This window comes from Poecile atricapillus, chromosome 4, assembly GCF_030490865.1.
Source record: "Poecile atricapillus isolate bPoeAtr1 chromosome 4, bPoeAtr1.hap1, whole genome shotgun sequence".
In the NCBI taxonomy this organism is placed as follows: domain Eukaryota; kingdom Metazoa; phylum Chordata; class Aves; order Passeriformes; family Paridae; genus Poecile; species Poecile atricapillus.
In genome coordinates, this window is record NC_081252.1 from 3,232,986 (window position 1) to 3,245,869 (window position 12,884).

At 50.7% G+C, this 12,884-nt stretch overlaps 1 protein-coding gene across 3 annotated transcripts in view; it reads left to right on the forward strand.

Annotated features, from left to right (window-relative positions):
* Nucleotides 1–221: 221 nt before the first annotated feature.
* SEPTIN11 (septin 11) overlaps nt 222–12,884 on the forward strand; it is a 46,531-nt gene continuing 33,868 nt past the window's right edge. For all 3 annotated transcript variants that reach the window (XM_058838890.1, XM_058838888.1, XM_058838887.1), the window contains exon 1: nt 222–345. In XM_058838890.1, coding sequence (XP_058694873.1) covers nt 319–345 — 27 coding nt within the window. In that variant the 5' untranslated portion in view covers nt 222–318. The remainder of the gene's footprint in view (nt 346–12,884) is intronic.

Here is a 12,884-nt window from a genome sequence, read left to right on the forward strand (position 1 = left end):
TCGGGGGTTTAAGGGACGGGTTCCCGCGGCCCGGCCTGGGGGGCGTGGGCAGGAGCGGGCTCAGCGGGGTCACCGCTGGCCACTGCCTGCAGCCCCCCGCGGCTCCCGCCGCCTTTCGGGGTTCCCCGAGCGGCGGGGCGGTGCCGCCCGCCCGCCCGCGCTGCCCGGCGGCCCCGGGGGAGGGCCGGGGGGGTCCCGCCTCGCCGCCCGGCCCCTTTGCATTGCGCATGGGCCCTCCCCGCCGGGTGGCCATGTTGCAGTGCTAGCAGGCAGCGCACAGGCGGCGGGCGGCAGCGCAGCGCAGAGCACCGCAGCGCGATGGCCGTGGCCGTGGGCAGACCGGCGGTGCGCGGGGCCGGGGGGCGGCGGGGGCAGCGCGGGGCCGGGCCCGGATCGCCCGAGCGCGGATCTCCGCAGCGCGGCGGCGGGCGCTGCCGGGGATGCCGTGCCGGGGGCTGTAGGGGTGCGGTGCCCGCGGGGGGCTGCGGGGGCAGCGGGGGCGCGATGCCGGAGGGCACTGCGGGCTGGCCGCGCCGCGCCTCCTCTGCCCCTTTCCGGGGCCGGGGGAGCCCGCGCAAAACTTTTTCTGGCCCGGTTTTGGGGCCGCGGCGGGGGATTGCGGCGGGGCCGCGGCGGGCGGCTGCTCCCGGAGCCGCGCGGGCACGGTGAGACGGCGGGGGTGCTCCCGCCGCCGCTGAGGGCTTGGTGCTTTGCCACTCGTGTTTCTGCCCTTCTCCCTCAGCGATGGGGAAAGCTGAGAGCGGGAAGGGCTGTGCCCCGTGCGGGCTGGCAGCCGGCGGGCGGGATGTGCCCGCGCTCCCCGGGAGCCGAGGCACGGCAGTCCCGGCGCGCATGGAAGGCTCCGAGGGGCACGCGTGTCCTGCGCTCTCCAGCGTGACCGTTTTGCTGGGGACGTGGTGGCCGGGAGGGTTTTTACCTTCGCATTGGGAAAGACAAAAGATTTCCCCCGCGCAAGGGAGAAAGTTAAAAAAAAAAACCCAACCCGCAAAAACGAAAAGATGCCGAGAAAGAAAAGGATCCAGCTTGCAGAGACGTGAATGAAACTCCACCGTGACCGGACTGAATGCACTTTTGTGCATCGTCGGCCGGGGGAGGGAGAGATTCGACCGACTTCCCGGTAACTTTTTCAGTGCTTGGGAGTAACATCGAAGTTGCCCACGAGTGGAGGACTTGAATGTGGCTCCGTTTCAAAATAAGAAAATGGTCTGCGTTCAAGACGTGACCAGGATGAGAGAAGTTTCTTTTAGCGTTTATTATGAGCTTATGGATCTGCGGGGCTGTATGTTTCCTCTGATGTGGCAAAGTAAATGTATGGAGATGGGGTTAATGGTGTTACTGGAGGTGGGGAAGTTATGCTACTAAGCACAGTAAGAGCTGGTGTTCCTTAACAGAATACCTATAAATTATACCAGCTATTTGTAAAGCTTCTTCTGAAATGTTTCCTTGATCTTAAGGTCTAAAGCATGCTTGGAAATTGAAGTTTATTTTTCAGTGTAAGAATATGCATTGAAATCAAGGCTTCAGATGGTGTTTTTTTTAGGGCAAGCTGAAGGGTATTGCCAAACAGAGCCTTTTGGCTTTGTGTGGAGAGATAACTTTTGAGCAGCATGAATAGGCTCAGGAGCGTGGCTTATTGCAGGACGTGATTGCTGTTTGTTCTTGTGAATGTTTGGCCCTTTTATTTTGTTATTATGTTAAACTGGTGCTGGTCCTGAGCCTCGTGGGATATTTTCCTTAAACCGAGTCCACGGGCCATCCCAGAACAACATCCACAGAGGGTTTTGCACCAGTAAAACCAAATCCTTGTCTGTGGACCACTGAGTCCAGTCCAGTGGGGCTGATTGCAGGATAAAGCATCCCTCAGCGTGAGAGGAGCATGTGGGAGAGGGAAGGAGGAGGGTACTCTGCTTCCTCACAAGCAGCTGGTGGGCAGAACCTCCATCCTCCGGAATCCGCGCTTTTTGGACAAGGGAGTTGTTTTATCTTGGGGTGATAAGAGGAGAAGGGACAGTGGCTGGCTTTCAGGAGACGTTGGGGATGTTCTCTCTTATGTACCTCCTTATCTAATCCTCTCTGCTCCCACTTTGCATGCTGCTGTTGTGTTGCTGGGAGGGTGGCAGGGAGCTGGAAGGAGTAGTTAATTATATGTTAGAGCGAGGCAAGACTGCTGAACGTTTACCTTTCCAGCTTTCTTACAAAATACGATTAAGTGGAGCCATGAGTGGCATGCATCTTGTTGGAGGGAGAATTAAAGGAAAGGGGAAAGGAAAAGGAAAGGAATGAAACCAAAAGCGAGTCAGTTAAAATGATGATAACATTCCTGAGTCACAACCTTTTACATCCTGGCAGGATATGACATTATGCTAATTGTAAAAGTATGCATAAAAAAATAACTTCAGCACGCTGCTCTGAAGTGTCTGTGTTTAATTGTAGCCGAGCAGGGCGTGTTTTGGTAGGATGGGCGGCTTTCTTTTTAAGGCCCTGATGCCACAGATGTAAGGCACATGTGTAATGTGCTGCCTGTAATTTCACTGCACTTAATGGAGACTGATCTCGGCATGCATTAGCAAAGTTTTGGCAGGATTGGTGCTGGGAGCTGCCGTGGGAGCTCTCAGCTGATGGAAGCCGTGCCTGTGCTTAAACGTGCACCAGGCTGAGAGGATGCTGTGCTCATCCAGGCTCTGTGTGAGATAAGGCACTTCCAGTCTGGAAGCTGTTGAGATGTGCTGGATAGGGGACACTTTTCTTCCTCTTGGATTAATTCCCAGCATCTTGACCAGTGTTGGATGGTTTCTTCTTAGATGAGAGTGTGGAGGAGGGCTCTGGCCTACCTACCCTTCTCCTTATGTGTTTATACTAAATGTTTACAGAGCCAGAGCTTGATTGTGTTGCAGGAGTGAGACTCATGCTCATTCAAGAGTGTACCTTGGTGTGCCCCCCTCTACAAGTCTAACAAAAACTGAGAGGAAAATGAAGCTGGAATGCAGATTTTGCATGGGAACCATGGAAAACAGTAACTGGGAGATGAGAACAGCACAGTGTATTCTTACTCTTCAATCTGTCTTAAAAATAATTGATAATGAGAGACTGCTGGTTTCCATGGAGGGGAGGAAGGAGAGGGAGATGGGAAGGTAGAGCAGGGCTGAAGCCTCTGTGCTTTGTCTTTGAGCAGCAGGTTTGCTGTCACCTGCTGGGGTCAGCAGGAGCTGGGATCAGCACCTCTGCAGAGCCACATCTGTGTGTGCTGCTGGGTGCCACAGGGCCACCACCCCTGCTGGCCTGGGACAAGAGATGGGCACCAGGCAAGGGGTGCCCCATTCCTCTGCACTGGGGGCTGCAGGCTCCTCACAGTGAATGTGGTGGTGCTGTGGCTGTGGGTGGCACTGCTTGGGCTGCTGAGGTGGCCAGGGCACAGGGTTTTTGGCTTCCTTGCCTGCTGCTGCCAAATGGGGCTTTTGGGCCTGGCCTGGCTCAGCTGTCTGCACCAAGGAAGTAGCCCTGGGTGGTGCACACAGGAGGGTATTTTAGTTGGTGGCCTTTTTGTTTCCTTTATTCACCTCGCTGCCTTGTTTGCAGTAGGAAATGGTTTCAGACAATTCTTGCTGCTCCCACTGATGTTAACAATGGTGGGAACCTGCTTGCTTTGATTCAGCACAGCCTCCGTCATGGGGCAGGTCGTGTGTCCAGCCCACCACACGCTCAGGACCTCTAGCTTTTGCAGTCTGAGTGAGCTGGGCTGGAGTCAGGACCTGCTGGAGATACTTGGATAGTCCTTACTTTGTGTAGGTGAGGTGGTGGGGAAGCAATTTTAGTGCCTGAGTAAGGCCTCTAAAATAATGATGGGGACTGATTAGATAAGCAGCATGAATCTGAGAAATAAAATATTTACTCAATGCCGAAGCTTGTTTTATATATCCCCTTCCCAGCCCGAGAGAGAGAGCTTTCCTGGCTGGCTGTCCACTCTGAAGCCATCTGAGGGTTGTTGCTTCTCTTGTGGCCTTTCTGTGGCTCTTGGAGGTGTTTCTGGGAGCATGGGCGTGAGGCTGCTCAGTGCTTGCCTGGCAGGAGGGATGCCAAGGGCACGGGGTCTTCTGTTGGCTTGGCAAACGCTGCAGCTTCATCCAGCCTTACCCTTGGCGTGGTTTGGCTCCAGGCTTCGGTCCTGTGAGCTGCAGGAGCTCTTTCAAAAGCAGCTTCAGCATAGAACAGTTGGATGCACCCAGGTGATATAAAAATAAACAAGAGAAGGCCTCCCAATAGTACTCGAAGCTTTTTTTAGGTACTCAGTGTAGCTGCCTTCACTTCCAGCTCTGTGAGCAGCTCTCCAGCCCGCTGGAGTAAGCGATGCGTAATAATGGTTCAGACAAACACCACGGCGTGGGGAGAGTTCAGCGCTGCTGCTGCTGCTGGAGGAGGCTCTGGAGCAGAGACACGGCACCAACTCTGGGGTCTCACTCTCCTCCCTAACAGCAGCCTTAACAGAAATTTACCCCAAATGTCATTCTTGCTCCATGGAGTGCAAGTCCTTGTTTGCATCCACTGTGCAATGAGAATAAGGAATGCTCCTTCTTGGCTGCTTCATCCGGTCTGGGTGCCTTTCCCCATCCTCAGCACCATGGTGCCTGGTTCAGACCCAGGACTTGGTGGGCCAGGACTCTGTTGCCAGAGCTGTTCTTGCCCACAGCTTGGGCAGGTGTGGTGAACGTGGGTCCACTTGGCCATAGGTGAGGAGAAGGGAGAGCCACAAGAAGGAAGAAACGCTCCCTATGGTTTTCCTTTAGCAGTACCCAGCCTTTCTAGATGCTTTCTCCCTCTCTGGAGCGCTCTGCTCATTCCATCTAACTGGTGCTCTGCTGGCACAAGCTGTAGTCCAAAGGCCATTACTGCCTTTCCCTGCTAGGGACAGTTATTTTGCTGAGCTCTGTGATTTATGAGTCTTGGGCTATCTTTGGGACTCCTTACTTAAACACACAGGCTGTGCCCGTGTTTTTGGAGACATAGGCTTAGGATCTGAATTTGCAATTAGAGCTCTTGGAAGTGTCTGAAAATAGGAAGAAGCTGCATCTTTTCTTGCAGGCTTTAGGTTTTTGTTTTTCTGTAGTAGCATCCCACATAAAGTGCTATCAAAGAGCAGACTGCTGCTGTTTTGAGGAGTTGGTGCTTTCTTCCATCTGAGCTTACAGCTTCTTTAGATCTCTCTATTGTCTAATTGGATTTTCTGATTCTGGGTTTATTTCCAGATGGGATCTAGCTGCTGGAAATATGTTATTGAAGTGCTGTAATTGGGGGTTATTTCTTTACCAGATCTGCTCATGAATACTTGGCACAAGCTAACAGAAGAAGGCTTGGTTGAAAAACGCTTCAGTTTCGCCACAGTTGTTGCCCCCGCTTTGCCAGCGGCTCCTGGGAACTGATTCCCGTGCACAGCAGTAGTTCTAATATAAATTGTTCCTGGAAATCTGCATGCCTCTCATGTCTTTCCTTCAGGAATTATATTAACCTCTGTCACGTGAAGGGTGTGGAAGCGAGGAACTGTTTTGACTCCTGAGCGGGATATTTTTAAACGTCTCGCTGGGCTGTTCGGGGCCGTCTGTGGCTCTGAGCGTGTTCCACCAAGTCTGGGTGTTTCACTGGTGGCTTCACTGGGTGCCAAGTGAATGACAACGTCCTGTGCAAGCACAAGGCTCTACAGAACTCATTTGCCAGACGTGTTGAACGCAGCAAGTGTGCAAAGTGCTTTGTGTAAGCGCATGAACTTGGCTTGAGTGAAGTTTCTGGCAGGCTGGTGGTGGCTCTGTAGAGAAAGTGAAAGGATCAAGTTGGGGAGATGGCTCATTTGGTGACCCCGTGAGCTTGTGGCTCCGCAGGGCAGCGTGGAGAGGGGTTCACAGGGAGTACCAGAGTGTGAACTGCAGTAGAGGTGGGGTTGCAGGGCTGATTTTCACCTTCCAGGGAGAGGTTCCCACTGCAGACACGTCTTTGCGTTTTGACGCGCGCAAATCATCTCCCTTCTGCCCACGTGTAAACCCTTCTCCTCTCATCTGGGTCAGCCTGGAAGCTTTTGGCAGCTTTCAGATGGATGAACAGTGCCAGGCTGATGGTCCTGGCTTAATTTTTCTAGAACAAAATTTGGCAGGCAACAGACTAGCTTGGAAATGAGAGACTTGCAACCTGGAAAGGTGAAGGTACAAGGTTGTGACTGACTTATTTCTGGCATTTCCCTGCAGGAACATGGATTTCCTCACATCACCTGGATGTGTCTAGGAAATGCCAGTAAAGAGGTTGTGAATAAATGTAGTTGGATTTTCCTTTTCTTGCTGCTTCTGTGATTAAATCTTTTTCTTTCCTCTGTTGTCTCCTTTTGATTGGTAGGATTACATTTTTTGGGTATCTGCGGAATGAACACAGAAACAGCATGGCTAGTGTTATTCCAATAGTCTTTGTTGTTGTTTTGTTCCTAGTTTGAGGTGTCAAGTCTGGTATTGTCAGAAACTGTCAAATTAAATAACTGGAAGCAGTACTCATTTATTGGGAGTTTTTACAGCGAAAAGATTAGTTTGTCATACTGCGAGCAGGTATTGGTCCCTGTAAATGCTGGGAGTGATTATAAGGCTTAACACAGCCATCTGGGACTGAACATATGCACAGTCCTCAAATCTTCATGTCGAGGCCCCAAGAGGTGCAGGGATTTTGTGATATCGTCTGGTGACAAATCACACCACTTCATCACCACATCCATTGGCTGCTGCTTTTTCCTCCTTCAAATCCATTTCATGTCTGGGTTGGCCTAGGCCTCATTATACCTTTGCTTTCTTGGGCACTCAGAGTTCTGAGCCCTGTGATTTTTTGCCTGAGCATAAGCACAAAGAGAGAGGGTGAGGAAAGTAATTTTTCAAATCTTGCTTCAGCAGTTTATCTAAAGCTTCCCACAACTGTGGCCAGGTAACTCAACTCCCTGCTAGTGTGCTTCTCTTAGCAGAAGAAACAACTGATCAACCACTATGCCTTTGTTAGCCTATAGAATCAGAAGATTGGGATTTTTAATTACATCTGAAAAGGGTTTTGTTGGTGTCCTGTATCTTGTATGTAATTTCCAAGCCAAGAGAAATCCCTAGTGCTTTTAAATGAATGCTTTTCTGCCACAAGCTGTCTTTTATCACAGAAAATGCCAGCCTAGTCTCATTCTGTTTCATCTGCTTCATTAATATTGAATACATGGCACTTTAATATGGCAGCCAAAGCAAAAGCAGGGGATTTCAGCTAATATCTGACAATGGCAAGCTGAGATTAAAAGATATCAGAGTGCTGTCACTATATATAAAGTAACTGGCATTTTTCAGGAGCATTTGACCTAATTTATGTCAGTTCTTTTCTCCCCCTGCTCCTTAAATCTTTCCATCTTCGAGTGAGCCCGTACATGCTCCTGCCTTTCTCGCAGGCCTGGTTCAGTCTTCTGGGGGAGAGAAGGATTTGGTGATGGCAGCACAAGTCCCTGGTGTCCAGCGGAGACAAAAAGTGGCACCAGATCCGGGAGCTGTTTTGTGCCGTGGAGAGCCTTCATGGAAGAAGTGTGGACTTGGGCTGTGGGGCAGCTCTTCAGCAAAGCTGTGGTAGACTCTCCTGATGCTCTGAATGACAAAGAACCCATCTGAAAGTAAAAGAATAAACAACTTTTCAGAGAAATGCCTCCCCTTCTGGGACGCTCAGTTGATGGTCAGTGAACAATTGGAACGATTCACGTCGGTTTCTGATACTTGATTGAACAGTTCTGTCAGGGGACCTTGGGCTGTGTGTTTCCAGGTAGCTGAATATTCACCCAGCTGGAAAGCACTCCTGCCATTCAGCATTTGGAGTCCAGCAATTATTAATTATTAGAGCAGTAATTACCAAAGCCACTCGGGATCAGGGTTCCTGCGGCTGACATGCTGCAAGTGTTTCGACCTCTGTGTGGTCTTGGGCAAATGCCTTTGTCTTGGTGTGCCTTTGTTTGTGTGTGTATAAAGCAGGAGATAATTCCCTCCCTTGATTTGTGAGGTGCCAAGCTGTGATCAGTGAATTAATAGCACACCACAGTCACCTCTACGGACCTCGCCCTGTTGCACCAAACCGAGTGAACTCTTGTGGTGCAGAGGCATTACCAGATTAATGCTTTTAATTAAAACTACCGTCAGCAAAACAACTATTCAAATAGGGTAATATGCAAGTTGTGTTTTCGAGATGCAACAATGAGGAGGAAGGGTTTAAAGGTGAGCAGTGTGAGTAACTCTGACCTTGTTTCTCTGGGTTTGCGTGAGTGCAGTTGAGGGCAATTTTCACACAGAGCATTCCTGAGAGATACTTAATTTCTCTGGTGTAGTCCAGAACCATTTAAACACAAAGACAGAGTTGTTTTGTTGCTTAAATGAAACATTAATTGAAATTGTGGTTTGCTGTGTGACTCCTGTCTGTTGGTGAACACAGCTACATTTCCTCTAGGTTTGGCTTTGCCAAGAATGGAGCTCAGAAAAGCTTTTTTTTTTTTTTTTTCCAGTGGGATGTACTTTACAAGATTTTGATATAACCTGAGGAAAGCAGGATTTTCATAGCCTAACCAAGTAACCTGATGATTTCTTCCAGAGGGTTGAGCCAGAAGGCCAGAAGTAGAAATCCAGGCTAGTTGTGATACAGTTTATGTGCTGTCCTGGTTTCAGTTTGAAGGGAACTATAAAGTTCACACGGGCTAGAGAATGTTTCTGGCGTGAAATAGGTGGTTGGTCCCTATGTAAAACACACGGTAAGGAGTCCCAGGGGAAGGCTGTGTGGATGTTGTCAGTATCCACGCTGTGGTAAATGTATCTTTTCCTGAGCTGCCTGTTCCAAAACATCTTGGCAATTGGAAGCTGCTCAGGGCTGGAGCCTGGTATTCCCGTTTTGGTGCCTGCCTTGCAGAGGAGGATAGTGTCCAAGCATTTGGGGTTCAGTGGTGCTGGGTGGAAGGAAGGAGGATGGAGCTGGCTGGATGTGTGCCATCCTCTGGGTACTGTGTAAGTAGGAAGGCTGTGTGAGCCCGCTCTTGAGGTTTATGCTCCAGTTGGCACCCTCAGGGGCTACCAAGAGACCTGGGAAAATGTGAATTAAGACATCAATCGCCTGAGGAAGGGCTGCTCCAGCCTGCACTGACTCTTCTGGGGTCGGCATGTGCTGCTGGCCAGGTGCAGGCACAGGCTCTTGGGCTGTGCTGGTGAGTGATGTGGGAGCCCTCGTGCTGCGTGTACAGACTCAGCCCCTTCTCCTGGACGGCCGTGGGAGGAAGAGCTGGGCATTAGCCTTCCTCTTTGAAGGCTTCCCAAGTTGCTCAGCAGGTATTTATCTGTCAGACCCCAGCTGCTCTGGGCTGTGAGCAAGCCAGGCAGGGCTGCTTGTGGCTTCGTGCATCACCTCCTGCTCTGAGCAACGTGGAGGTGGAGGCTGCAATCTTAATGAAGAATATGCAGCAGCAGATCCCTCGCTTTGCTATCTCATTAAATAACTGGAGCCAAGGGCAGAAGCGTGCACTGCACATGGGAATTGTGCCCCAGTTTTGGGCTAGGCGGCACTTGGAGTTACAGAGCATGTCAGAGCAAGGAGCTCCTTCATGTGAACTCATCTTCCCTAGACCTCTGCAGGAAGCGCTTGCTTGGAGCAGCCTTCATTTGCCTTGGGGCGTGTTTGTCTTCCCCAATCCTTAGGTTTGGCTCCATGAATTTGTGACAGGATTTACCTGCTCTGTCAGGTCTTTAGAGCCGGGCTGCTGCAGGAGCTGAGCCCGGCGCAGCAGAGCCTGCTCATCTGTCACAGCCGTTCTCTCTCCGCGCAGGACTCAGGCTCAGCTGCTGTGTGCTGGCACACCCGGCCAGCCTGGGCAGCACAGGCCTTTGCTAGTGGAGGGATGCCTGATGTGCCCTTCTGCCCATCCCTGTGCTTCCAGGGAAAGAGAGGAGCTGAGGGGAAAAAGGGGATGAGGAATCCGAGTACTGCGAGCACAAAAAGCTGCAGCCTAAAGTTACTGCGGGAGGTGCAAGCTAACGGCAGCTCCTCTTGCTTATTGTGGGTATTCAGAGAAACAGCCTTGCAAAATGTTCCCTTCCAGAAGCTGTCCTTGAGCTATGGATTTCAACCAAGAGCACTGCAATATGCATCATCTGCACTCACAGGGTTGCTAGAGTTTGGATTGTGTTTAGCTCGACTGTTCTGGAGAAATCCGAGTAGCTGGACTGTCCAGGGGCGTAGTACTCCAGAGAATTTGGTCTGTTTGCTTTTGGGGTGAAGGGAGAATCACACTGGACGTGTGGGTTTCATTTAACCCTGCTCTGTTACAGGCAGTGGCATGGCTTTGCTACAGCACAAGTCTTGACAGGAGGGCAGAAATGAAAATTCAGTCTGAATCCAACTGCTCCTGCTTTCTGCAAACACGACTGGGGTGGACGGTCGAAGCAGAATGTGGTGGCCAACATGAATTAATCTGTGGGGGTGGATACTGGCTCCAGTTGAACCTTCTAGCAGGACTGCTCCAACAGCTAATGGGTGTTGCGGCAGCTCGCGTATGGAATAATTTATGAATTTGGAAGAAGGCTGTTCCAGAGAATGCGGGTGAATGCCAGTGGTTTGCGAAGCTCTGCCAACGGTCTTGTGAGCGGCGGGCTGCTGTGGGAAAAATAACATTGGATTAGTGCAGGGTAATGTTTGCAAGTGTCCCACTTAGCTCCTCCAGCCTGGCCCTTGTGCAGAGCTGTGCTGGGCTCTGGGCAGGACGCTCTGAAGTAGCAGAAATGCATTAAATATGCGTCTGCTGCAGCACCACACAAGTGGGGAGCAGCACGGGGAGATGCTTTTAGCTGCAGGTTTTTCCCAAGCAGCATCTTTGTCATTTGGGAGGAGAATTTCCTTGTTCCAGGTCATTGGACTGTCTGGGCACATGCCAGATCACTTGATCTTGCAGCTCCAGGGCAGCTGGGTGCCACTACAGACCTGTCCCCTGGCTTGGGAGCTGGTGTTGGGCGCCTTTTGTGCAGCCTTTCCCCGGCACCAGGCTCCAGAGGCGGATGTGAACCCAGCAGCACTCCAGGCCTCTTTCCAGCTTTTCAGGCTCCTGCTTTTAATTAAACTGTCGCGACACCGGGACAGCCGGAGGATGACTGAGATAGCAGAAGCCAGAGGTCCGGCTCACAAAGGTGTATGGGAGCCTTGGAATGCGGATGGGAAGCCTTTGACAGCGCACAGGGCAGCATCGGTGCCTGTCTCCCACTAATTGGGGTTTATTTGCTCTCTGCTTATCCATCCACTCTCTGGCAGGGCTGAAAACATCTCTGAGGTCTGGTTTTAATAACAAAGTGTATCCTCAGAGCTGAGGGGGACCTTAGGCGGGAGCTGCCCCTTTGCAAGCCTTCACTCTGCAGAAGTTGGTGTGCACCACTTACCTGTGAGGATCTTTGTGGATTTGAGATAATTACAGACGGCTCCAAGGAGATTTGCTGCACTTGATCGGTGTTACCTGGCATTTCCTTGCACTTGATGCCTCTAGGCTCGGTCACACGATAGAGCAGCTGCCTGCCTGCTGGCTAACTCGTTCTCCTCATGGAGCTTATCCCTTTGCCAGCCTTGAAAACATCTTCCCTCACACTTGCCAGCCAAGTGTTGCTTCTGCTGTGTGTGTACATGACTGCTGGCTGCCTCTCTTGTTACAAATGCCCATTGTTCCAGTGGACAGGTTGAATTGCAACATAATCCTCAAATGTTCTGGAGATTTGACACATACCACGAACTCCCTGAACACACAGCTCTGCCAGAGACTGTGTTGGGATGGAAAACTTGGGAAGAAGCAGCAGCTAGGGGAAGTCTGTTTCTGGAACTAACACACCAAACACAGAGGTGATAGCAGGTTTTGGATCAAGTCCTTGGAATTATTTGTAAGTCCAAAGAGAATTTTCTCGTTACAGGAGACATTTAATTAGTATCTGGAATGTAACCACTAATGTAGGTTTGTGTCTAGAAAGACTTGCTAGGACTTTCCTTTAGGAGTAGTCGTTTTCTACATGTAGATCTTCAAATAATAGTTAGTGTTAATAGAACTTAGCAACAGCCAAAAGGAAAATATTTTTCTCTTGCTTATTTCCTTGTGCTGTGCATTTAGACACTGTCCTCATTGTTGGGGTTTTTTTGTTGTTGTTTTTTTTTTTGGTTTGAGCTATGTATGTCCCTTTTTCTAGAGCAGAAAGGAAAATTGTTCACCAACAAAAGCTAAGCTTATGGAAACTACCAGTTGGCTGAAGGTTCGGGGGCTGGAAGCATCTGAACCTGTGACATGAGGGGACTTGGGGGTGCCACTGGAGCCTGTGAGGAAGTGAGGAAAAGGGTGACTGTACAGGCTTGTGCTTCAGTAGCAGCCATTGATGGAGGGGGACACGGGGAGGTTTATCCATATGCAGCGGCTTATGCCAGTTTTGTATCTGACTTTATTTGCACTATTAGGATTACACTAATAAAATCTGCTCTAAACCTGCTTGAAATCCCTGATGCTGTGACATTGCTGTTTGCCAGCGCTGTGCATGCTGCCCCTTGCTGGGATCCAGCCCTGGGGTGGAAGCTGTGCTCACACAGCTCAGGAGGCTGCTGTGTCTGCCCAGCTGTGGCCTCGTTCCCTTTACCATAAAATCCCGCTTGCACCTATGGCATTTTTGGTTTTCTTCCCCAGGAATTGCTGCCTCACTTAGAGAGGTGTTTGAAAAGAGGACCCTGCAAAAGAGCCTTGTCAGATAAGCCTGATGTTGGGTGTCGTTGCCTGTAATTGAGGGGAAGATCCTTCCCCGCTGTGTGGAGTTCCCAGGCTCATCTCCTGTGGAAAAACC